At 43.5% G+C, this 27,825-nt stretch overlaps 1 protein-coding gene across 1 annotated transcript in view; it reads right to left on the bottom strand.

Moving 5' to 3' along the window:
- LOC128697378 (afadin-like) overlaps positions 1-17,692 on the bottom strand; it is a 349,288-nt gene extending 331,596 nt beyond the window's left edge. Inside the window, exons 1-2 of the mRNA XM_070094069.1 lie at positions 17,455-17,692; positions 3,885-4,004 (exon numbers count right to left, since the gene is read on the bottom strand). Coding sequence (XP_069950170.1) covers positions 3,885-4,004 — 120 coding nt within the window. The 5' untranslated portion in view covers positions 17,455-17,692. The remainder of the gene's footprint in view (positions 1-3,884; positions 4,005-17,454) is intronic.
- Positions 17,693-27,825: the final 10,133 nt, after the last annotated feature.

Below are 27,825 nucleotides of genomic sequence, written 5' to 3'. Positions count from 1 at the left end.
AACAAATGGAGGCAAATGGTGAAAAATACTTCCAATGTAAAGCAGTGGGTGCAACAAGTAAAAAGATAACTCGGCAAGCGTAAAGGTTAAGAAAAAAAAAAAACATTCCCCCTTCATATACAGTATAAAAGGAATCACCGACACCTCATTAGCTGTCTTCAAGAAAGAACCTGACGGGTTTATCCGGTTCCTAATCAGGTTGTGTAGTATATGTTGGACTGTGTACTACTAGCACCAGTAGTCTGCCTGGTTACACCAGCATCCTTGGTTTGGTACCGGACCACCCGAGAGAAGGGGAAGTGAGGACATGTCCCATGCGACATGACCAGTGGTACTGGGCACCTGATGTTTGTACCACTGATGGCTCTGTGGTCAAAGGCGTCTCGGAATTCTAGCGGGCTCGGCAGGAGTGCTAAATTATCGAGGGTTCGATCTCCGGCTAGTCGTAGTATTATTTTCTTAAAACCGATCGTTCGTGGATGCAATAAATAAACACACACACACACACACACACACACGGGAGGGAAAGGGGGGTCAGGATAAACACCCACCCTCGTAGCTTAATTAGTTTCGTAAAATCCAAACTCTTGATAGAGGATACGAAGACAGCTAGTAGCCCGGCTGGTTTGAGAGAAACTAACACGTCCAGTCCTGCACCTGTATCTCACTACTGGTAAAGAGTCATACAACTACTTCAACAACCAGCCCCGGGTACCAAAGAAACCTTACCACGCCGCCACTAACGGTGACTAACCTCTCAGTATTGTTAATGACGGGCAGTGGAGCCACCTGTCACTAATGCCATATTAGCTCTCAGTTGTATAATGCGCCAATTCCTGCAAAATGTGGCAGAGTAGCCCGGTTGCTATGGATATTTAGGCCTGCAGGCCGCTGGCAGGAACAATCTGACTGACCAATCAACAGAAAAATCTGAACTCAGGCAATGTTGGAAAATAAGGAAATGGTATGGTGATACCGACAAGATGTGGCCTGGTCCCAGACCAGGCCACAGGGTGGATCAAGGCCTGATCAATCACACTGTTACTGCTGGCCGCACGCAGTTCAGTGTACGAACCACAGCTCGGCTGGCCAGGCACTGATATGAAGTACTTGTCCAGTTGCCTCTTGAAGATAGCCCGAGGTTTGTTGGTTGTCATATGGAGTTATTTCAGTATTCAGGTTTGGGACTAGACACTCAAGGATTTTCCAGATGTAAATTATGTACCTTTCTCGCCTACGTTCCAAAGAATACAGTTGAAGGGATTTCAAGCGTTCCCAGTAATCTAAACGCTTGTTTGAGTAAATACGAAGTGAATATTTGTAGAGATAAATATGCAATACTTAAACCTGCAATCATCTTGTCAAATTTAAAGCTAGCTATCAAAGAGAGAAACAGACTTAGCATCAGAGAATTGACAAGGCATATATGGTTTCTTCATACAAGGGAAAAAAAGGGCAAGTGCATAAACTATAAGGAAACAAGTCTAGTGAAAATAACAAAGTGCATGGCAGAGTTGTTGAAAAATATTGAGGAAGAAAGTACAGTACTGTATATATATATGCATATGTTAGGGAGGGAAGCTAGCTGAATTCTCGAGGCTTTAGTCAACTACGTCACCATGCTTCAAATATTAGATGTTCAGTTAGTATAGGTATCGGTGGGTTTCAGCCGATTTTTATGGTATTGGTTGAGTATCGATATTGACACACAAAAAAAATGGTAACGTCCCCTCAGAACTGGCTAAATGACTCGGGTTCGAGCCCCGGCTGGTTGCAGTATGTTATTTGCTTTCAACCACTTGTTTCCACCATGAACGTTTATCATAATAGGCATTTTTGTCGCATATATTAAAATCCACAATAGGCATTCTTTTGTTTTTACCGTAAGTAAATACAATGGAGGAGGGAAGTTGCACTTTAACAATGATCGTGTACAAAATTTCTCTAACCCCTTCAACTGAGGTCCTTTCCAATGCCTTCACACACGTTTTTATAATTGACTTTTAGGTTTCAAGTGATGCTAAGCATCACTGTAAATATAATACAAAATTAAGTAAGTAGCATCCTTCGTAAACCGCTAACAAAATTTAAGAGGATACATAAACACCCATACATGACTTATGTTAGAAGGTTTCCGAACTGTCAAGCAGCAGTCAAGTAACATAATCATACAGATCCAACTTCCTTGAAGTAAATGCGACAGAGATAAAACGATAAAGAAATCAGTCACATTCCGCTTGAGATAAGATATGGGAGTGGAGGGTACATACTAGTATTATTATTATTATTATTATGGAGCAGTTCACCCGTCCCTGTGCAATCTCCGAAACTCCTGCAGTGTTTTCCTTGCCTCGTCTGTGAAATAACTACTTGCCTGTTGATTCCTCCTTGACATTTCCGGGTATCATCGTCTGTGAGGCTACGTCTCAGACCAGGCCTGGTTGGTCACTTGACCAGTGCGGCTGTTAGTGCTCCTTACACACTTGGACGTAGGCACCACAGTCTGGCTAATCAAGAAGTATCCGAAGGATTATATCAAATTTCCTTCTGAATATAGTTGAGAACTTGTTAGCAAGAGTGTTAAAAACTTTTAGACCCTGCATTCTCAACTTAATGTACTTATTTCACTTCTGCTCCTCACTGGATGCATTTTGTTTAGTTTACAGCGCCTCTCACTCTCGTATGCAGTACTTTTAACGTGCAGATTTGGAACCAACCTTCAGTATTTTCTCAACAAGTAGATTATGATGTATCCTCGCTGCCAATCCTGTGAGTACACTGAAAGGGATGTTAGGTACTCCCTAATAATTTAGAATTTTGACTTGACTTGATAAGAACATTAGAAGTTCTCTGCATGTCATTTTACAAGCATTATGTTAGGTAAACGGACACGTGCAAGTAATGTGACATTTTGTTCTTTCTCAAGGCACAGTCACTTCTGTTTCTCATTCTCATACCAAACATGGACAAGGGCATAAATATTTCATAGCACCACAATATCCTTTACTGGTGAATATCTCAGAAATGTCGTCCACCGAAGGCAAAGCTAATCTTCAAGCACATATAAATAAAGACTTTCAAGGTGCCTCGGATAATAGGATGTTCAGTGAGGACAAGCTACAGTTACCTCCCGGTTAGAAATACTGCTGTAGACTAACGGACCCCTAAGAGGTTTAATAAAACATTTAATACCAATGAAATGGTAATATGTTTATTTGCTAAAATTATTTGTCAGTTTGTTTCTTGTCGCAGACTCGCGAGTATGTTATGTATAAAAACATTCTTAGGGCAGGCGATGCAAAATGCCCCCAATAAAAAGTAGGGGCGCCATTGGTACATTAAGGGAAAACACCATAAGTGTCCGGGGCCCAAAACTGTTCAACAGCCTCCCATCAAGCATTAGGGGAATTGCCAATATGCCCCTGGCTGCCTTCAAGAGAGAGCTGGACAGATAACTAAAGTCAGTGCCGGATCAGCCGGGCTGTGGCTCGTACGTTGGACTGCGTGCGGCCAGCAGTAACAGCCTAGTTGATCAGGCCCTGATCCATCGGGAGGCCTGGTCATGGACCGGGCCGCGGGGGCGTTGATCCCCGAAATAACCTCCAGGTAACCAGGTAGTCCACAGCAGGATTCGAACCTGCAAACTCGGCATCAGAGTACGTAGTACTTTACCACACAGCCAGACTCCCAATAATACTGCGTACTTTGATGCCGAGTTTGCAGGTTCGAATAATGATGTGGAATGAGAGATAATATTTGTAAAAAATTTCGCATGTTTGCGAATTGTTCAGCATGTTATGTATATGAATACTATGAGCTACTGCATTCAAAAGATTAACTGGATGAAGTTTTTATCATTAAAACACAAATTTTGCAGTACATACCTCATTTGGCTCGGAAATCTCAAAAAGGTCGAGTCTGTTGGCGTTCCACTGCTGGATGATATGTCGCAGATTCTCTCTCTCTTGGACACGTCGAGCTGCTGCTGCTGCGTCGTCACCCATCTGCAAGATACAACACACAAGTTACAACACAGCACCGATAAGAAAAAAAAGAGGAAGGTTTAATTCGAATTAACCCAAGAACGAAGGCAAGAATGACACATTATAATTTATACTTGAAAAATTTTGGAGGGATTAGTGTCAAATCTTCACACCGAAATCACATCACTACGGAGGAAAGAGGCTTTATAAACGGTACAAAATACTGTACGCATTGCAGGGACGCAACGAGTACACTAGGAGACAAATCAATAAGTGTAAGGGCAACAAGACTTTTCAACACTCCCATCATCCATAAGTGGTATATATTACCAATAGACCCCAGTGCAGCCCGCCAGTCCGTCACTAATTCAGATAAGGTAAACCTGTTTACAATAAGCCAAGTCACAATTTACTGCAGGACAAGAACACTCAGACTATCTTTTACACAGTTTTCTTTTCCTCCAGATCCTTAATAATCAATGCTACATCGTTTTAAATTATATCTGGTAACTCTTATTTATTTTATACACGGGTTTAGAATGTATCTTTATTACACTGCACTTAGGAACCTTCAGTTATTGGAAATAAAGAATCTTTGTCTTTAAGGCTCTCGTAAAATACTAACCTATGATAAACTTTCAATATACTAGCCTTATCAAAACCAGCTACTTTTGTGACTCTAAAGTTAATAACCATCACAACCAGACTACTTGTACGTCCCGCTCCGTATTCGTATTTTTCAAGACAGGTGATATATCCAAGCTAGAATGTACTACAGTATAAATTTTAGGGGTTTAGGGCGCTTAAAGCTTCTTAAAAAATTCAGAGAGGAAACGTAACAGGTTCTTTCAGGTTGCACGATATATTCAAGTTTTCATGTCAGTGAAGGCTGCATATCACACCTGTGACCAGTCTTGGGAGTTTCCTCTACTGTCAGCTCGACCTGTGGCCAAGCGGTTCCCTTGGTGGTTGACTAATCAGCCAGTTAAGGCAGTGGGTATTAGCTGCACGCAAATCAGCGTAGATCCAACAGTCTGGTTGTTCAGGAATGGTCTACCTGGTCTGTATATTTCCCTCTCGAAGATAGGAATCTATTGGTAAATCCCAATATATTTGAAGAAAGGCGTTGAAAAGCCATGGACCCTTTACACTTCGAGTTATCTCTTAGCATATATCCTGAGAATATCCATGCTTTTCACTGGGAAAACATTGCACAATCTCGTGCTTTGAGCAAGAGATATAAGTATGCTTATTTGAAGCCAGTCATTCCAGTTTTTTTGCAGGTGTATTTTATATACATATATTTTAGCCTGCATTCTTGAGAGTACAGTTCATGGGACTTAAGGCGTTCTCGATAATTTTGGTGCTCGAGCTGATTTAAGCAGTGAAGATTTTCTTTCCTTCTCCAGATCTGAAATTCTGCGTGTTTTAAATATATATCAGCACGCAGAGATACCACAGTATAAAGAAAGAACATGCTTTAAAGTAGAAGGCTGATACACAGCAACCATCCAAGGATGTACTACCGTGCTGCCGTAAATGTGAAAAGGAACCCCTTTAAATATTTTGCACTGTCATTACTGTTGATCCTTTGCCTTATTAACATGTAGAGTGAGAATGCAAAGCTAACGAGCGTCTACATTCGCCATAATAAAATTTACTTTTTTTTTCTCTCTCGAAGGGTCCTAAAATAACCTACCGTAACTTAACCTTATTCCGCCATCGGTAAATATGGGTTTTGTTTACATTCCTCCAGAAGCATGACACGACTCAATGCTAAGCAGTGATTGGCTCAGACGTGCTGCACAACTTAAGTAAATTATTATTTTTCGTCAGCAACGTCCAAAATGACAATTTACTCAAGCAATACTTATTCAGTGATGTACATAGGCTCTAAGGCTCTGTGTATTGTAAAATATCAATTAATGCCCGAGAACAGCATAGTAGCAGTAGTCGGCAAGATTAGCTAATTATCTGAATATGTCAATTAAATTTACGATATATTTAATTAAATTTGCATCTGCCCACATCGTCTCCATCAGGTGACTTACGACAATTCCATAAATCATCGCCCCAGCTGCCCAGTCCCAGACCAGACCTTGTTGCAGGTCTCATCGACCATAATTTTAGTACTGGCAGCATGCAGTCCAACGTATGCACCACAACCCTGCTCATCAGGAAGTGACGAGGAACTTATCAAGTTAACTCTTGAAAACAGTCAGAGGTTTGTCTGGTACTATCCTGGTCAACCAGGCTGTTGCTGCTGGTGGCCCGCAGCCCCACATAACCATCACAGCCTGGGTAATCTGGCACCTGGTAAAGATACGTGTCCAGTTTCCTCTTGAAGACTTTTACACTTGTTCCAGCAGTGTTTGTAATACCTTCTGGTAAGATGTTGAATAATCTGGGACCACGGACGTTGATAGTATTCCCTTATTGTGTCCACGTCATCCCTGCTTTGCATTAGGTTTACGTATTTTGTACTTGCTCCCATCTCCCTCACCCAGTATATTGTTATGGTAGCGTGTAGAGTTGGGACAATGCTCTTAAGTACTTTCCATGTATAATTATCTATCTCTTCTTCTTCGGTGAATACATATATTTTTTTACAACTTTAAACGCATTATTAGTATAAAAGTGGACGGTAATTAAGGTGTGCCAGATAACTGGGCAAATAATGGGGCATGGGAATTGCAGATACATTAAAGCAATAATTGAAAACTTTGATCAGAAAACGTTTCACTTACACAGCAGGGATTTTTTTAATGTCCAAGATCATACTTGGTAGCATAATATACTGGCACGATAGAGAAACATTCATTATAGTTAGTTGCAGACCCATTGGTCAACGATAGACTAAGTCATTTGCACGGAACCAGTACCGCTGGTTTTAAATGAAAACGACAAGGTACAACAACCAGTAGAGGGTAAGAGTTAAAGAAAAAAAAATCTAGAGCCTGGGGCAGGTGGGGCGCTATCATGGGAGGAGGGGCCAGAGGATGGGAAAGTGCTCCTATATCACCTTAGATACGTGGCAATGTGCTATTTGCAATGTGAGAGCATCTGCGAACTGGTCAGATTATAAATGATTCATGGGTATTTTTAATACGTCTGCCAATGATGCTTCATATTAAGAAAGCAAATACATAAACTCTCACAAACCATGCACAAACACATAAATCGTATATAACTAGATAAGAATTTTAAGTTTCTTGAAGCAAGTTCTGATGAGCTGGGCTGTGCTACTCACCTTGGAGTGCAGGCAGGGAGCATCAGTATGTCTGTGCATCTCGTAGAGATACAGACATGCTTATTAGTGACTCAAGAAATCGTAAAGTCGCTAACGCGACGGGCTGGAGTTTTGAGACTATGACCCCGGGTTCAATCCCGGCCGGGGGTATGGTTTATGCTTATTAGTCTTACCTAACAACTTTCTAAGTATTGTGGTCCTGTACCTAGCATGAAAGCTAATTAATTTTTAAGATATTTGCCACAGACAGCTTTACTCAGTATGCTCACATTGTTCACCCTAAATGTTCACACTAGTGTGTTCATTCTATGAATCACCATGTGTGTATATTCACTTCGTGTGCTATCTGTTACCGGCTCTGGGGATTATCTTTCCACGGCCCGGTCTCAGGCCTTATCGACTGGAAAGGCAATATTACAGGATTAAGAACTATTAAGGCACACAAAGGAAAGTAAGAGAGTGTGTATACTGAATGTCTACCTGGAGGGTATACCGGGTATCAACGCCCCCGTTGCCCAGTCCATGACCAGGCCTCCCGGTGGATCAGGGCCTGATCAACGAGGCTGTTACTGCTGGCCGCACGCAATCCAACGTACGAACCACAGCCCGGCTGATCCGGCACCGTCTTCAGGTATCTGTCCAGCTCCCTCTTGAAGACAACCAGGGGTCTTCCCTTAATGCTCCTTATTGCTGGTGGGAGGCTGTTGAACAGTCTTGGGCCCCGGACACTTACTGCGTTTTCTCTTAGTGTACCAGTGACGCCCCTACTTTTCACTGGGGGTATGTTGCATCGCCTGTCAAGTTTTTTTTGCTTTCGTATGGAGTGATTTCTGTGTGCATATTAGGGACCAGCCCCTCCAGAATCTTCCAGGTGTAGATTATATCTCTCTCGCCTGCGCTCTAGTGAGTACAAGTCAAGTGCTTCCAGGCGCTCCCAGTAGTTAAGGTGTTTGATGGAACTTATATGTGCAGTAAAGGTTTTCTGCACATTCTCTAGATCTGCAGTTTCACCTGTCTTGAATGGGGATGTTAATGTACATCAGTATTCCAGCCTAGAGAGAACAAGTGATTTAAAAAGGATCATCATTGGCTTAGCATCACTTGTCTTGAATGTTCTCATTATCAATCCTACGAGTTTCCTCGCAGATGTGATAGTGGCATTGTTGTGGTCCTTGAAGGTGAGGTTTTCGGACATTACCACACCCAGGTCCCTCACATTACTTTTCCGCTCTATTGTGTGATTGGAGTTTGTAGTATACTCAGTCCTAGTTATTATTTCCTCCAGTTTTCCATAACGGAGTAGTTGGAATTTGTCTTCATTGAACATCATATTGTTCTCTGTTGCCCATTGGAAAACTTGGTTTATATCTTCTTGAAGCTTCGTCGTGTCCTCGATGGATGACACACTCCTGCAGATCCTAGTATCGTCTGCAAAGGATGATACAGTGCTATGGTTTATATCTGTCTGATATGGGAATAAGGAACAGGAAAATTGCGAGTACTGTGCCTTGTGGGACAGAGCTCTTCACTATGGCAGCATCTGATTTAACTGTTTACCACTACTCTTTGTGTGCGATAGGTTAGAAAGTTGAAGAGCCATCTGCCTACTTTGCCAATTATCCCTTTAGCTCGCATTTTGCGGGTTATTACACCATGGTCGCACTTGTCAAAGGCTTTTGCAAAATCTGTGTATACTACATCTGCATTCTGTTTGTTTTCCAGTGCATCTAGGACCATATCAGTGGTCTAGCAGTTGCGAAAGGCAGGAGCGACCTGCTCTGAAACCATGTTGCCCTGGGTTGTGCAATTTTTGGGAGTCCAGGTGGTTTGCTGTCCTGCTTCTAAGAACTCTTTCAAAGATTTCTGTGATATGGGACGTTAGAGCTATTGGTATATAGTTCTTAGCTAATGCTTTGCAGCCACCTTTATGGAGTGGGGCTATATCTGTTGTTTTTAATGACTGTGGAATCTCGCCTGTATCTAAGCTCCTTCTCCATAGCATACTTAGGGCCCTTGAGAGGGGTTTCTTGCAGTTCTTAACGAACACCGAGTTCCACGAGTCTGGGCCTGGGGGCTGAGTGCATGGGCATCTCGTCGATGGCTTTCTCAGTCTAGTAGAGTTAGGGTTATGTCATAAATTTGGCATACATTGGCAGGGCTTTGAGGCTCATTCATGAAAAAATTGTTTGGATTGTCTATCTTTAGACTAGTTAATGGTTCGCTGAACAGTCATATTGTAATTTCAGTATCTCACTTATTTCTTTGTTGTCGTCTGTGTAGGATCCGTCTTGTCTGAGCAGGGGCCCTATACTAAAAGTGGTTTTTGATTTGTTTTTGGCATATGAAAAGAAATATTTCGAATTTCCTTCAATTTCATTAATCGCTTTTAGCTCCTCTTGTCTCTCCAGGATCCTGTACGAGTCCGTTAACTTTAGCTCAATATTTTTTACTTCCCTGGTTAGCACTTCCTTCCGTGTATCAGATAATCTGGCATTCTTGAGCAGCTCAGTGATTCTTCGTCTTCTCCTGTAGAGTGAGCATCTCTCTCTCACTCCAGTTTACTTTTCTTTTTTCTTATGGGAATATATCTTGAACATACTTCAGCTACCAGGAGGTTGATCTTTTCAAGGAGAAGTTTGTAAGATTTACCTGCCATCGTACGCCTTCACTCATTCGACAGGACGGTAGCACCTACCTGGACAGTTGCTGTCAACCTACCTAATGCATGTGTTCACCCCAAGCGCGCGTGTTCATCCAGTATTCACCGTGTTCACCCAGTGTGCGTTCATCCTGCATGGTGTTTACCTAGTTGCGTTTGTTCGCCTAGTGTGTTCATCCTGTGTGGTGTTTACCACGCTTGTGTTTGTTCATCCAGTGTGCTCACAGTGCTGTCAAGAAGGAACCTTATTAGTTCAAGTCAGTTCTTAATCACTCAGGCTATGGTACATACTTGAACAATGAACTGTTAGTGGTGGCACCAACCACCTTGTTGATAAAGCCATCCACCGAAGGCCTGGTCTGGAATAGGGCCGCGGGGGCAATGACCCCGGAACACACTGCAGGTACCACAGTGCGTGTGTTCAATCTATGGGCGAGTGGAAAGGGGGATGAGTGTGAGTGAGTGTGTGTGTGTGTGTGTGTGTGTGTGTGTGTGTGTGTGTGTGTGTGTGTGTGTGTGTGTGTGTGTGTGTGTGTGTGTGTGTGTGTGTGTGTGAGTGTGAGTGTGAGTGTGTGTGTGAGTGTGTGTGTGAGTGTGAGTGTGTGAGTGTGAGTGTGAGTGTGTGTGTGAGTGTGAGTGTGTGTGTGTGAGTGTGTGTGTGTGTGTGTGTGTGTGTGTGTGTGTGTGTGTGTGTGTGTGTGTGTGTGTGTGTGTGTGTGTACTCACCTCACCTAGTTGTCCTCACCTAGTTGTACTCACCTAGTTGAGGTTGCGGGGGTCGAGTCCGAGCTCCTGGCCCCGCCTCTTCACTGATCGCTACTAGGTCACTCTCCCTGAGCCGTGAGCTTTATCATACCTCTGCTTAAAGCTATGTATGGATCCTGCCTCCACTACATCGCTTCCCAAACTATTCCACTTACTGACTACTCTGTGGCTGAAGAAATACTTCCTAACATCCCTGTGATTCATCTGTGTCTTCAGCTTCCAACTGTGTCCCCTTGTTACTGTGTCCAATCTCTGGAACATCCTGTCTTTGTCCACCTTGTCAATTCCTCTCAGTATTTTGTATGTCGTTATCATGTCCCCCCTATCTCTCCTGTCCTCCAGTGTCGTCAGGTTGATTTCCCTTAACCTCTCCTCGTAGGACATACCTCTTAGCTCTGGGACTAGTCTTGTTGCAAACCTTTGCACTTTCTCTAGTTTCTTTACGTGCTTGGCTAGGTGTGGGTTCCAAACTGGTGCCGCATACTCCAATATGGGCCTAACGTATACGGTGTACAGGGTCCTGAACGATTCCTTATTAAGATGTCGGAATGCTGTTCTGAGGTTTGCTAGGCGCCCATATGCTGCAGCAGTTATTTGGTTGATGTGCGCTTCAGGAGATGTGCCTGGTGTTATACTCACCCCAAGATCTTTTTCCTTGAGTGAGGTTTGTAGTCTCTGACCCCCTAGACTGTACTCCGTCTGCGGCCTTCTTTGCCCTTCCCCAATCTTCATGACTTTGCACTTGGTGGGATTGAACTCCAGGAGCCAATTGCTGGACCAGGTCTGCAGCCTGTCCAGATCCCTTTGTAGTTCTGCCTGGTCTTCGATCGAGTGTATTCTTCTCATCAACTTCACGTCATCTGCAAACAGGGACACCTCAGAGTCTATTCCTTCCGTCATGTCGTTCACAAATACCAGAAACAGCACTGGTCCTAGGACTGACCCCTGCGGGACCCCGCTGGTCACAGGTGCCCACTCTGACGCCTCGCCACGTACCATGACTCGCTGCTGTGTGTGTGTGTGTGTGTGTGTGTGTGTGTGTGTGTGTGTGTGTGTGTGTGTGTGTGAGTGTGTGTGTGAGTATGTGAGAGTGTGTGTGTGTGTGTGTGTGTGTGTGTGTGTGTGTGTGTGTGTGTGTGTGTGTGTGTGTGTGTGTGTGTGTGTGTGTGTGTGTGTGTGTGTGTGTACGTACGTACGTACTCACCTATATATTGTAGCAAGCGTCGAGTCACAGCGACTGGCCCCGCCTAATCGCTAGTGTGTGTGTGTGTGTGTGTGTGAAGGGGGGGGGAAGGGGGTGGGTAGATAACTAACTTTCGAAACATGGGATGCCAAGCCAATGATGACTCTTTAGGTCGTTCGTTCTTTCTAGGTTGAAGTATCGCTGTACTAACGGGCAAATTCAAGGCAGGCGAAACTGCCGAGCTGGAGAACGTACTGAGAACCTTCACAGCTCGTATAAACACTGTCAAGCACCTAAATTACTGAAAGGTAACTCCTTAGAACGTAGGCGAGATTATTATAATCAAAAGGAAGCTCTAAACCTACAAGGGTCATATAGTAACGTAGGCGAGAAGGATGCATCATAATCTATATCTGGAATATACTGGAAGGATTGGTCCCAAACCTTCACACCGAAATTACTACTTATGAATACAAGGAGACCAGCAGCAACAGCCTGGATGAGCAGACAAGCACCAGAAGAGCCTGGTTACCTGGAGGTTATTCCGGGGATCAACGCCCCCGCGGCCCGGCTCATGACCAGGCCTCCCGATGGATCAGGGCATGATCAACCAGGCTGTTACTGCTGGCCGCACGCAGTCCAACGTACGAGCCACAGCCCGGCTGATCCGGCACTGACTTTAGGTATCTGTCTAGCTCTCTCTTGAAGGCAGTCAGGGGTTTATTGGCAATTCCCCTAATGCTTGATGGGAGGCTGTTGAACAGTCTTGGGCCCCGGACACTTATAGTGTTTTCCATTAGTGTACCAATGACGCCCCTACTTTTTATTGGGGGCATTTTGCATCGCCTGCCCAGTCTTTTACTTTCGTAGGGAGTGATTTCTGTGTGCAGATTTGGGACCATTCCTTCCAAGATTTTCCAAGTGTAGATTATGATATATCTCTCCCTCCTGTGTTCCAACGAGTACAAGTCAAGTGCTTCCAAGCGTTCCCAGTAGTTAAGGTGCTTGACAGAACTTATACGTGCAGTAAAGGATCTCTGTACACTCTCTAGATCTGCGATTTCACCTGCTTTGAATGGAGATGTTAATGTACAGCAGTATTCCAGCCTAGAGAGAAGTGATTTGAAAAGGATCATCATTGGCTTGGCATCTCTCGTTTTGAACGTTCTCATTATCCATCCTATCATTTTCTTTGCACGTGCGATCGTGGCACTGTTGTGATCCTTGAAAGTGAGATCCTCAGACATTACTACTCCCAGGTCCCTTACATTATTATTCCGCTCTATTGTATGGCCAGAGTCTGTAGTATACTCTGTTCTAGTTATTATCTCCTCCAGTTTTCCATAACAGAGTAGTTGGAATTTGTCCACATTGAACATCATATTGTTTACCGTTGCCCATTGGAAAACTTTGTTTATATCTTCTTGGAGGTTAACCGCGTCCTCAGCAGATGACAGCCTCATGCAGATCCTAGTATCATCCGCAAAGGATGATACGGTGCTGTGATGTGTATATCTGTCTATGTCTGATATGAGGATAAGGAATAAGATGGGGGCGAGTACTGTGCCTTGTGGAACAGAGCTCTTCACTATGGCAGCCTCCGATTTAACTCTGTTGACCACTACTCTTTGTGTACGATTTGTTAGGAAGTTGAAGATCCATCTCCCCACTTTCCCAGTTATTCCTTTAGCACGTATTTTATGGGCTATTACGCCATGATCGCATTTGTCAAATGCTTTTGCAAAGTCTGTGTATATTACATCTGCATTCTGATTTTCTTCCAGTGCATCCAAGGCCATATCATAGTGATCCAGTAGTTGAGAGAGGCAGGAGCGACCTGCCCTGAACCCATGTTGCCCTGGATTGTGCAGATTTTGGGAATCCAGGTGATTTGCAATCCTGCTTCTTAGCACTCTTTCCAAGATTTTTATGATGTGGGACGTCAGAGCTATTGGTCTATAGTTCTTAGCTAATGCTTTGCTGCCACCTTTATGAAGTGGGGCTATATCCGTTGTTTTAAGTGACTGGAATTTCACCCATGTCCAAGCTCCTCCTCCATAGTGTACTTAGGGCACGCGAGAGGGGTTTCTTGCAGTTCTTAATGAAAACAGAGTTCCACGAGTCTGGGCCCGGGGCTGAATGCATGGGCATGTTGTCAATGGCTTTTTCGAAATCTATCGGAGTTAGGGTAATGTCCGAAATCTGGCATACATTTATGGAGTTTTGAGGCTCATTCATGAAGAAATCATTTGGGTCGTCGATCCTCAGACCGATTAGTGGTTCACTAATCACACAGTTTACCTGGAGAGTTCCGGGGGTCAACGCCCCCGCGGTCCGGTCTGTGACCAGTCGTACTGGGATTTCAATGTTTCACTCATTTCCTTGTTGTCATCTGTGTAAGTCCCATCCTGTCTGAGTAATTGCCTTGTTTTTAGCATATGAAAAGAAATATTTTGAATTTCTTTCAATTTCACTAATAGCTTTAAGCTGCTCCTGTCTCTCCTGGTTCCTGTAAGAGTCATTTAACTTAAGTTCGATAGTTTCCACTTCCCTGGTCAGTGCCTCCTTTCGTGTATCAGATATTCTAGCACTCCTGAGGAGCTCAGTGACTCTTCGTCGTCTTCTGTAGAGGAAGAGTCTTTCTCTCTTCAGTTTACTCCTGCTCTTCTTCTTTCTAAGGGGAATATGCCTAGAACATGCTTCAGCTGCCAGGAAGTTGATCCTTTCAAGGCACTGGTTTGGATCCATGTCATTTAAGATATCTTCCCAACATGTTTCGTTTAGGACATGGCTTACCTGGTCCCAGTTGATGTTCTTGTTGTTGAAGTTGTATTTTGTGAAGACACCTTCACAGGTACATGCATTCTGCTGATCAGGACCCCTATGCATGTACGTCTGGACTTCGATTAGGTTGTGATCGGAATTAGTTGTTTTTTATATTCTTGATCGGAATTAGTTGTTTTTGATATTCTAATGTCTCTTATCAGGTCCTCATTATTTGTGAAGATAAGGTCAAGTGTGTTTTCTAGTCTTGTTGGCTCCACTATCTGCTGGCTTAAGGTGTGTTTTTCGCCCAAGACCGGGCTGTAGGAGCAGAAAAATTCTCGGAATTCATCAAAGGTGTATCAAATGTAAGAGGCATGGCAGATGGTGCAAGATACCTCCAGTGAAAAGCAGGGGATCAATGAGTACACAGAAAAATCAACAAGTGTTAAGGGACCACCACTCTCCAACGCCCTCCTTTTCATACATAAGGAGGGATTGCCAGCAAATAAATCCATCAGTTCCTGATCAACTGGGTTGTGGTGCATACGCTGGACTGCAGGAGACTGGCACGAACATAACAGGCTGATCGATCAGGCTAGCAACCAGGCGGCCTGATTCGGGACCGGGCCGCGGGGGTGGTGACCTTCAGCAGCGATTCCATCTTTGATGAGTTCCGAGACTTTTTCTACTCCCAGTGCCCGGCCTCGGACAAGGTTCATCTGGAGCTTGTCTGGTCAACCAGGTTGTTGCTGCTGGTGGCCCGCTGACCCACATATTCATCACAGCCTGGTAAAGATACTTCTCCAGTTTCCTCTTGTTCGTGTTAATGAGTAAACGTTCAGGAGGCTGATATTAACGTAAGTAAATGTTCTCGAAGCCGTGTTGAACCTGAGTAAATGTTCTCGAAGCTGTTTTTAACCTGAGTAAATGTTCTTGAGGCTATTTTTAACGTGAGTAAATGTTCTCGAGGCTGTTTTTAACGTGAGTAAATGTTCTCGAGGCTGTTTTTGACGTGAGTAAATGTTCTCGAGGCTGTTTTTAACGTTAGTAAATGTTCTCGAGGCTGTTTTTAACGTTAGTAAATGTTCTCGAGGCTGTTTTTAACGTATTATTCGTATAACGATGGGAAAACGCTAAACCCGTAGAATCATACAGCGCCTGTAGGGGAGATGGAAGGTATTCAGGTTTAATTCAGGGAACTAGTTCAAGAGCCCCTCACCAGCGTCAAGGAACCTCCCCTGAGGGGCTTAACGTGGGTAAATGTTCTCGGGGCCGTTTTTAACGTGAGTAAATGTTCTCTAGGCTATGTTTAACGTGAGTAAATGTTCTCCTGGTTGTGTTTAACGTAAATGTTCTCCTGGTTGTGTTTAACCAGAGTGAATGTTCTCCTGGTTGTGTTTAACCAGAGTGAATGTTCTCCTGGTTGTGTTTAACCAGAGTGAATGTTCTCTTGGCTGTGTTTAACCAGATTGAATGTTCTCCTGGCTGTGTTTAACCAGAGTGAATGTTCTCCTGGTTGTGTTTAACCAGAGTGAATGTTCTCCTGGTTGTGTTTAACCAGAGTGAATGTTCTCCTGGTTGTGTTTAACCAGAGTGAATGTTCTCCTGGTTGTGTTTAACCAGAGTGAATGTTCTCCTGGTTGTGTTTAACCAGAGTGAATGTTCTCCTGGTTGTGTTTAACCAGAGTGAATGTTCTCTTGGCTGTGTTTAACCAGATTGAATGTTCTCCTGGCTGTGTTTAACCAGAGTGAATGTTCTCCTGGTTGTGTTTAACCAGAGTGAATGTTCTCCTGGTTGTGTTTAACCAGAGTGAATGTTCTCCAGGTTGTTTAACCAGAGTGAATGTTCTCCAGGTTGTTTAACCAGAGTGAATATTCTCCAGGTTGTTTAACCAGTGAATGTTCTCCTGGCTGTGTTTAACCAGATTGAATGTTCTACTGGTTGTGTTTAACCAGAGTGAATGTTCTCCTGGCTGTGTTTAACCAGAGTGAATGTTCTCCTGGCTGTGTTTAACCAGAGTGAATATTCTCCTGGCTGTGTTTAACCAGAGTGAATATTCTCCTGGCTGTGTTTAACCAGAGTGAATGTTCTCCTGGCTGTGTTTAACCAGAGTGAATATTCTCCTGGCTGTGTTTAACCAGAGTGAATATTCTCCTGGCTGTGTTTAACCAGAGTGAATGTTCTCCTGGCTGTGTTTAACCAGAGTGAACGTTCTCCTGGCTGTGTTTAACCAGAGTGAACATTCTCCTGGCTGTGTTTAACCAGAGTGAATATTCTCCTGGCTGTGTTTAACCAGTGAATATTCTCCTGGCTGTGTTTAACCAGAGTGAATATTCTCCTGGCTGTGTTTAACCAGAGTGAATATTCTCCTGGCTGTGTTTAACCAGAGTGAATATTCTCCTGGCTGTGTTTAACCAGAGTGAATATTCTCCTGGCTGTGTTTAACCAGAGTGAATATTCTCCTGGCTGTGTTTAACCAGAGTGAATGTTCTCCAAGCTGTATTTAACGAGAATGAATATTCTCGAGGCTGTGTTTAACGTAAGTGAATGTTAAGGAGGCTGTGATGACCCTGAGTGAGTGTTGAGGGTAGCAGTGTTGACAGTAAGAGCAGTGTTGAAGTAATGTTAAGGTGGCAACACCACCTCCTACCTGTACAACAACATGCCCGGAGGCGACTCCAACACTCACTCCCTTACACTTACTTTTTAAAACGTTTACCACCCACACTCTTGCCCCACTTCAATACTCTTCTCTTACCTCATCCTCCTCTAGCACTAACTACAACACTTGCACTAATGTAATTACTTTTTTGTTCTGTAATTGGGCTTGACAGGTGAAGCACTTACTTTGTTGGAGGACAGGTAACAGCGCCGTGCTTGTCACTGGTAATTCACTAAAACACTTTTAAAACCTCACTCACAAACGACCACGATTTCATATCTATGTAATCATAGGATTCCTTTATTGATTAAAAGACAAATTATAATAATGACACCACTTGTGTTGCGTGTGACAAGAGAGAATGAGAACTTGAGAGAGCAATAACCCTCACCTCACCAAGGAAAGTTTACAACTGGTCACTCGTGTTATGGAAGCGCATGCGCTACAAGTTGTCTCCTCGAGAGTTAAACACGGAGGATTATTTGAACATTTTCTTCATTTTATATAAGCCTTTATGTGGTATTATTCTTCATATTAATTCCTAGTAAACGTGGAAGTTTCTGAATCCTTAAATAATTCTTTATAAACATATTATTCTTCCGCAATAAAGTTCATTGTATTGCATCAGTGATTACTCTGCCCTCTGTCAGTAGCCGCGCTAACTAGGCTCCTTAGAGGGACGCTTATATCTTTTAATTTAAGTTTATTTGGTTTTCTTTGCAATGGTGTTATTTGGTAAATTATGAAGGATTAAATCTAGGATACTCTAATTATGATTTTTTTATTTTATTCAAGGGGATAGCTAAACCCGCAAGGGTCTTACACCACATTGGGAATGAGAAATTGGAGGTAATCAGATTGAGTCCTAGGAAAAAAAAGAATGGTTCCAATTCTTTGGACCAAGAGCTTTTCCTTGCCATCAAGGCCCTCCCTTAGCCAATTAAGTCAAACAACATGTGTGTGTGTACTCACCTAATTGTGGCTGCAGTGGTCGATTCATGCTCTTGGCCCCGCTTCTTCACTGGTCGCCACTAGGTCCACTCTCTCCCTGCTCCATGAGCTTTATCATACCTTTTGTTAAAGCCATGTATGGTACCTGCCTCCACTACCTCACTTTCCAGACTATTCCATTTCCTGACAACTCTATAACTGAAGAAATACTTCCTAACATCCCTGTGATTCATCTGAGTCTTCAACTTCCAACTGTGGCCCCTTGTTTTTGCGTCCCATCTCTGGGGTATCCTGTCTCTGTCCACCTTGTCGATTCCTCTCAGCATTTTATATGTTGTTATCATGTTCTCCCTGTCATCCAGTGTCCCCTTAACTCCGGGACTAGTCTCGTTACAAACCTTTGCACTTTCTCTAGTTTCCTGATGTGCTTGGCCAGGTGTGGGTTCCAAACTGGTGCTGCATACTCCAATATGGGCCTGATGTACACGGTGTACAGGGTCCGGAACGACTCGTTACTGAGGTGTCGGAATGCTGTTCTAAGGTTCGCTAGCGCCCATATGCTGCAGCAGTTATTTGGTTGATGTGCGCCTCAGGAGATGTGCTCGGTATTATACACACTCTAAGATCCTTTTCCTTGAGTGAGATTTGTAGTCTTTGGCCCCCTAGACTGTACTCTGTCTGTGGTCTTCTTTCTTCTTCACCGATCTTCATGACTTTGCACTTCGTGGAGTTGAACTCCAGGAGCCAGTTGCTAGACCAGGTCTGCAGCCCGTCCAGATCCCTCTGTAGTCCTGCCTTGTTCTCCTCCGACTGAATTCTCAGTAACTTCGCATCATCTGCAAACAGGGACACTTCTGAGTCAATTCTTTCTGCCATGTTGTTCACATATACCAGAAACAGCATTGGTCCTAGGACTGACCTCTGTGGAACCCCACTTGTCACAGGCGCCCACTCTGACACCTCATGTACCACAACTCGCTGATGCCTTCTTGTCAGGTATTCTTTGATCCATTGCAGTGCCTTCCCTGTTATATCTGCTGGTCCTCCAGCTTTTGCACTAATCTCTTCTGTGGAACTATGTCAAAAACCTTCTTACAGTTCAAGAAAATGCAGTCTACCCACCCCTCTCTTTTCTTACTGCTGTCACCTTGTCTTAGAGCTCTAGTAGGTTTGTGACACAGGATTTCCCGTCCCTGAAACAGTGCTGGTTGTTGTTGATAGGCTCATTCCTTTCTAGGTGCTCCACCACTCTTCTCTTGATAATCTTCTCTGTGACTCTGCATACTATACATGTTAGTGACACTAGTCTGTAGTTTAGTGGTTTGTGTCTGTCTCCTTATTTAAAAATCAGGACTACATTTGCTGTCTTCCATACCTCGTATAGTCGCCCTGTTTCGATAGAAGTGTTGAAGATTGTTGTTAGTGGCACACATAGTGCCTCTGCTCCCTCTCTCAGGACCCATGGAGAGATGTTATCTGGCCCCATCGGCTTTGAAGTATCTAGCTCGCTTAGCAGCCTCTTCACTTCTTCAGTTGTATGCATTGTGTCCAACACTTGATGGTGTGGTGTGGTGGCCCGGTGGCCTGGTGGCTAAAGCTCCCGCTTCACACACGGAGGGCCCGGGTTCGATTCCCGGCGGGTGGAAACATTTCGACACGTTTCCTTACGCCTGTTGTCCTGTTCACCTAGCAGCAAATAGGTACCTGGGTGTTAGTCGACTGGTGTGGGTCGCATCCTGGGGGACAAGATTAAGGACCCCAATGGAAATAAGTTAGACAGTCCTCGATGACGCACTGACTTTCTTGGGTTATCCTGGGTGGCTAACCCTCCGGGGTTAAAAATCCGAACGAAATCTTATCTTATCTTATCTTATCGTACCCCACCTCTCTGTCTTTCCGGAGTCCCTTCTGTCTCCTCTGTGAACACTTCTTTGAATTTCATGTTGAGCTCCTCACATACCTCTCTGTCGTTTCTTGTGATCGCCCATCCTTCCTTCCTCAGTCTGATTACTTGCTCCTTGACTGTTGTAATATCTGCTGAAATAAGAATTTACATAAGAAATGCTTATTTATTCCGTGATGTACATAGACTGTATGTTACGCAAAAATGTGGGATAGCTGGGGGCTTGAGCCTGGTCTAAGGGCAAAGGTAAAAGTTACTCACATCTCAAGCCCAAACCGGCCACTCAGGGCTATCCCAGACAAAACAGAAAGCGCTAAACTAGTATGTGTACTTAAAGGAGTTGGGTAACAGAGGGTTAGGCAAAAATCCCAATTAGGAAAATATATCTATTTAGTCACCATAACATAACATAAAAGAAAAACCTTAATTCTAAACGCCCAAATGAGGGTACAAACAACAGCTGGCTGGAGGTCCAGCCACCATAACCACTAGGCCTCATCAGCGTCAGGCCGTCACTACACTACAAACCCCATTTCTTATTTCCTCACTCATCCCACAGCACCCTGACCATGTCAGAGCCTGGGTGAACATACAGGTAAGCCATATGAGAGCCTATGGCTTGAGTTGGATAAACAAAATGAGTGCACAACTACAAACTTATCTTAAATACACAGCATCTCTGACGCCAGCCTCTACACACCATGCTAACGTCACGTGACTCCCCCAAACCACGCTTACTCTGCATACCCAAACATCCTTGGAAAATAAATCATTAACAGAATTTCTTTATAATTACAGTTAGAGTACTTTACAGTACCCCCAAATGCACATTATCAATTATAAAATTATTCTTTACAACTATAATATTCATACTATTATGGCACACTTCTCCACTATATGTACATTACGATGTCATGCAGAACCCTGCATAACACCCCCACCCCCAGACCATAGGTCTCACTCTGCTAGCAGGGTCCCTACGGACACCGATAGGCAAAAAGAAATAAAAAGAAAATAAACCCCATTTCTTATTTCCTTGCTAAGAAGCAAGATCACCACCCATCTAGAAACCCATCAGTTACACAACCCAGGGCAACATGGGTTTAGAACAGGTTGTTCCTGTCTGTCTCAACTATTGGATCACTACGACATGGTCCTAAATGCACTAGAAGACAAAAAGAATGCAGATGTAATATATACAGACTTTGCAAAAGCCTTCGACAAGTGTGACCATGGCGTAATAGCACACAAAATGCGTGCTAAAGGAATAACAGGAAAAGTCGGTCGATGGATCTATAATTTCCTCACTAACAGAACACAGAGAGTAGTCGTCAACAGAGTAAAGTCCAAGGCAGCTACGGTGAAAAGCTCTGTTCCACAAGGCTCAGTACTCGCTCCCATCTTGTTCCTCATCCTCATATCTGACATAGACAAGGATGTCAGCCACAGCACCATGTCTTCCTTTGCAGATGACATCCGAATCTGCATGACAGTGTCTTCCACTGCAGACACTGCAAGGCTCCAGGCGGACATCAACCAAATCTTTCAGTGGGCTGCAGAAAACAATATGAAGTTCAACGATGAGAAATTTCAATTACTCAGATATTGTAAACACGAGGAAATTAAATCTTCATCAGAGTACAAAACAAATCCTGGCCACAAAATAGAGCGAAACACCAATGTCAAAGACCTGGGAGTGATCATGTCGGAGGATCTCACCTTCAAGGACCATAACATTGTATCAATCGCATCTGCTAGAAAAATGACAGGATGGATAATGAGAACCTTCAAAACTAGGGAGGCCAAGCCCATGATGACACTCTTCAGGTCACTTGTTCTATCTAGGCTGGAATATTGCTGCACACTAACAGCACCTTTCAAGGCAGGTGAAATTGCTGACCTAGAAAATGTACAGAGAACCTTCATGGTGCGCATAACGGAGATAAAACACCTCAATTACTGGGAGCGCTTGAGGTTCCTAAACCTGTATTCCCTGGAACGCAGGCGGGAGAGATACATGATTATATACACCTGGAAAATCCTAGAGGGACTAGTACCGAACTTGCACACGAAAATCACTCACTACAAAAGCAAAAGACTTGGCAGACGATGCAACATCCCCCCAATGAAAAGCAGGGGTGTCACTAGCACGTTAAGAGACCATACAATAAGTGTCAGGGGCCCAAGACTGTTCAACTGCCTCCCAGCATACATAAGGGAGATTACCAACAGACCCCTGGCAGTCTTCAAGCTGGCACTGGACAAGCACCTAAAGTCGGTTCCTGACCAGCCGGGCTGTGGCTCGTACGTTGGTTTGCATGCAGCCAGCAGCAACAGCCTGGTTGATCAGGCTCTGATCCACCAGGAGGCCTGGTTGTTGCGGCCCCTGCCAAACTAGCGGTTAAATAGTTAACCTGCCGGCCGGCAGTACCACTGGGTGCGTCATCAAACCCAATGTGGGGGCTGCTGAGCCGGCCTTAGAGCAGTAAGAGCCTGAGTGCCTCACGGTACACACCTAAGCAGTAGGTACCTGACCACCGAAGGGTACACGTCTACTGGCTTTAGTAACAGTATGTACCAGAGCGCCTCGCTGTACACACCTAAGCAGTAGGTACCTGACCACCGAAGGGTACACGTCTACTGGCTTTAGTAACAGTATGTACCAGAGCGCCTCGCTGTACACACCTAAGCAGTAGGTACCTGACCACCGAAGGGTACACGTCTACTGGCTTTAGAAATATTATGTACCTGAGCGCCTCGCTGTACACACCTAAGCAGTAGGTACCTGACCACCAAAGGGTACACGTCTACTGGCTTTAGAAATATTATGTACCTGAGCGCCTCGCTGTACACACCTAAGCAGTAGGTACCTGACCACCGAAGGGTACACGTCTACTGGCTTCAACATTAAGTACCTGAACTCCTCAGGGTACACGTCTATGCAGTAGGTACCTGACCACCGAATCGTACCTATCTACTGGCGTTAGAAGAACCGCTCACCGCAGCTCACTGAGTCTGTTGGCCTCAGTTACTTGACGGCCGCATTCAGTGAGCTTGCAGCATGGTGTTCGGCTAGCGGTGTGTCAACCGCCTTTGGAGAGGATTTACTGGACTACCGGTGATGTCTGTGGACTCACCGTCTACGTTGATCAACTGTGGGCCGGAGTCGTCAGATGCTGTTTAGTGGGACATTACATGAAGAAAAGGTTGGAGTGTTACACTGAACTGGGCCAGGACCGTAGTGTGACACTGAGGGACGTACGATGGAGTGGAACACTGAGATATGCACAGGACCGTAGTGGAACACTGAGATGAAAAGGGTGTCGTGGGACACTGAAGATGGCCTGGTTGTAGTGTACACTGAGCAGTGTCGTGTGACTGACTTCGTGTCGTGAGAGGCAGTTGATTGTAATTTATTATTATAAAAATGTTATTTATAATTTATTGTTTTAGCATAGAGATATATATATATAGTGACAGTAGTGTCAAGAGTTGTACCCTGTGTAGGGTTATTAATTATATTTTAGTAAAATGCTGATTATAATTTATTATAGTAACATGTACATATTATTATTATATCATAGTTCAAATACCTCTAGACCAAAGATAGTTGATTTTTATATATTAAAGATTAATTTATATTAATGTGTGTATTTATGTATCCCGAACTCTTTATTACAAAAGGAGTAAATCTTAATACCATTGTCTTTTAAAAATTACTTTTTTTGTAATACTGGTCACAGGCCGGGCCGCGGGGGCGTTGACCCCCGGAACTCTCTCCAGGTAAACTCCAGGTAAACAGCACCCTGACCATGTCAGAGCCTGGGTGAACATAGAGGTAAGCCATATGAGAGCCTATGGCTTGAGTTGGATAAACAAAATGAGTGCACAACTACAAACTTATCTTAAATACACAGCATCTCCGACGCCAGCCTCTACACACCATGCTAACGTCATGTGATTCCCCCAAACCACGCTTACTCCGCGTACCCAAACATCCTTGGAAAATAATCATTAACAGAATTTCTTTATAATTACAGTTAGAGTACTTTACAGTACCCCCAAATGCACATTATCAATTATAAAATTATTCTTTACAACTATAATATTCATACTATTATGGCACACTCCTCCACTATATGTACATTACGATGTCATGCAGAACCCTGCATGTTAACTAAATCCCGAGTTCCTCTGAGCAGGTAACTATAACCAATATTAATAATAATAATAATGATAATAATAATAATAATAATAATAATAATAAACTACCCACTTCAACATGTCATCTAATTTTACCCGCTGGTCACCTTACAGGAGGGAACTTTTCACCGCTTTTGTCCGGAAGCCTGTGCTACGCTCAGCTGAAAGTGTAGGTATCCTTTTCTGCTGGATTGAGCAAGAAGCGACCACTTGACCTAATTGGGAGCGGTTTGTTTCTGTTTCTTTTGCAAAGGAAAACTCTTTTCCCTTTCCCTCTATTGCCGAGCTTTTGGAGACTTCTGTGCCAGCCTTCGTGGTGTGTGGGCGTCTTGTTCTCGTCTGGGATCTGTGACAATCTCAAGTTATCTTTAGGACGCTTGACCTCATCTCTTTCTCCCCCTTGACACTTTACAGGAGGGGCACCTGTTATCGGTTCAAATTTATCCAGCTCCATTTTCCGCACTGCGATTTCTTTAACGTGTTTGGTGGGAAGCTGATTGGTGAACTCAGATGAGGGTGTGTAAGTATATTTAGGTAGTTTACCTGGAGAGAGTTCCGGGGGTCAACGCCCCCGCGGCCTGGTCTGCCACCAGGCCTCCTGGTGGATCAGAGCCTGATCAACCAGGCTGTTGCTGCTGGCTGCACGCAAACCAACGTACGAACCACAGCCCGGCTGGTCAGGAACCGACTTTAGGTGCTTGTCCAGTGCCAGCTTGAAGACTGCCAGAGGTCTGTTGGTAATCCCCCTTATGTATGCTGGGAGGCAGTTGAACAGTCTCGGGCCCCTGACACTTATTGTGTCAGGGGCGGTAGTCACGGGATTACAGAGGTACATAATGGGTCTAGGGACCGGGCTGCAAAATTTTGATAATTTTTGGTAAGATCTATCACAGTACTCAATATCGAAAACGAGGTATGCCACAAAGCAACTAAACTGGCCAATTGTTTTAATTCCTACTACTCACCGTCTCATCATCGCTAGTAAGTAAACTACCGGCTGCAGCAAATACCTTTAACACTGACTCGGATAAGTTTAAAACATACTAAACCAATAAAGGGGTAATCCCAAACAGTTGTCAACTAGTAAGTGTTTCTCGTGACTTCGTGCAAAAAGAAATAAGCAGGTTAAACCCAACTAAGAGCACCGGCCCAGATAACATCCCGTCTAAGTTCCTAAAAGATGGTGCCTCGGAACTGCCAATCCACATTGCTCACATAATAAATTTGTCCATCACCACTAATACCGTACCAGAGGCGTTCGAGAAGGCCAGAGTTACTCCTGTCTTCAAGAAAAAATAGTAGGTCTGATGTCAGCAGTTATAAGCCTGTTAGTATACTCAGTGTAATATCCAAAATTCTAGAGAGGACGGTATACTGTTAAGTAGTTATCTTAGTGACAACTTTCTTCACAGTTACCAATTAGGCTTTAGGAGATCTTATTCAACCGATACCTCCCTAATTAATCTGATGGATTATATGAAAACTGAAATGTCGATAGGGAACCTCATAGGAGTCAATCAATCAATCAATCAAGTTTATTCTCTATAAGGATTACAATGCGGGGTTTACAGATTTTGGTTATTGTGTGGTTTACATGTTTTAAAATACTAATTACAGAGGGGGCCACTAGGACGCCTAGCATGGCTAGGCATTTCGGGCAGACTTAGATTAATTCTAAACTTTAAATTATTACAGATTATGGTATTAAGGCTAAGTGACTACATTATAGTTTGTAAGTTTAGCAATGTGAATGCTTTTGTTTTGGCACGATACATAGTGTCTATATTGGAGTATCATAGGCAAGCTTATGACTAGTTAGGGTTCATTTTTTAAGATTAAGACTCGTATTTCTGTGTTTATAGTCGATGGGTGAGTGAGTGTAAGTGTGAACCACCAGGTGGTTTACATGTAGTTAGTTGACGGGGTGTATCAGGGAGATAAGATGTTTTCTAACAGTAGTTTTGAAAGTGATGAATGTGTCTGCAGTTCTAGAGTTTTCAGGTAGGGTGTTCCAGATTTTAGGCCCTTTGACACACATTGAATTTTTGTAAAGGTTTAGTCGGACACGGGGAATGTCATAGAGAAGTTTGTGTCTGGTGTTATGCCTGTGGGTCCTGTCACAACTATCAAGAAAGCGTTTTAGGTCAAGGTTAATATTGGAATTTAAGGTCCTGTAGATGTAGATTGCACAGTAGTAAGTGTGGATGTTCTGAACAGGGAGTAAGTTTAGATCTATGAAGAGTGGGGGGGGGGTGTTGCCAGGGATGGGATTTAGTGATTATTCTTACTGCGGCTTTTTGTTGGGTTATTATTGGCTTTAGATGTGTTTGTGGAAAATTACATTTATCTGAATGTATCATTATGTACATAACAGTAAATGAACAAAGATAATTATTATTTATCAGTTAAACAAGTAGGAATTTGGGACACCTAGGTCGCAAAAAATGTCCCCCTTCGATACCTACCACTGTCATATCCACAAGTTGCTCTGGACCCATTAATTACAAATAAAATATGTATAATCAGGAATGCTGGTAAATATATAAATTTGTGGACTGTATGTTAAAAATAATAAATGATTATATATATATATATATACACATATACATAACAGAAGGAGAATATCTTAATATCACTCACCAATTTGACTGGAGATCAAGGTGTATCATACTCAGAAAACCTCACTGTCTATACATGAAAATAACACTGGCTGGAATTACAAACATAACAGACTTATCTGAGGTTCCTGGAGCTGTCTTGTCCAGTCGCCTGATATCTAAAGTTATGCAGGAATGCACATCCAACAATTTCGGCTCCTATTTGAGAGGTGTCAGCCCAATTTTACCTCTAGAGCACGAAAATTCTTCCCATTCCATTAACGTTTCTTGTCCAAAATTCAAAACACAATGGCGAGTCTCTTCTGCGCAGGTGCAGGCTTCTTCCCATTTTCGATAACAATTTTTATTATATACAATATAGGCCATCTATAAATTACCGTATTTCCGGAAAATATACAGTATTTTCCACAGTGCTGCTGCAGTTGATCCCCAAGCACAACTAGCATAGGTGAGGTATGGATAAATGAGTGAATGGTATAGTGTGAGAAGGGCAGTTTGCGGCACGAAATATCATATCTTGGTTACCTTAGACTTGCAAAAGGCCTTCGATACTGTCAACCACAATATATTATGTAAGAAACTTCAAGCTATCGGCATAAGTTCCGTAGACTGGTTTAAGTCCTATCTTAACAACAGGAAACAAATTGTCAAAATCAACAAAACAGAATCAGAACCCCTGCCGATAGCATGTGGAGTTCCCCAAGGTAGTATTCTGGGTCCCCTCAAGGAAGGTTCCTTGATGTTGGTGAGGGGCTCTTGATTTAGGGAATTGGATCTGTGCTCCAGTTCCCCGAATTAAGCCTGAATGCCTTCCACATCCCCCCCCCCCAGGCGCTGTATAATCCTCTGGGTTTAGCGCTTCCCCCTTGATTATAATAATA

This window comes from Cherax quadricarinatus, chromosome 44 (assembly GCF_038502225.1).
Source record: "Cherax quadricarinatus isolate ZL_2023a chromosome 44, ASM3850222v1, whole genome shotgun sequence".
NCBI lineage: Eukaryota > Metazoa > Arthropoda > Malacostraca > Decapoda > Parastacidae > Cherax > Cherax quadricarinatus.
Note: the sequence above shows the minus strand (reverse complement) of the source record. Positions and strands in the feature narration are given on the sequence as shown.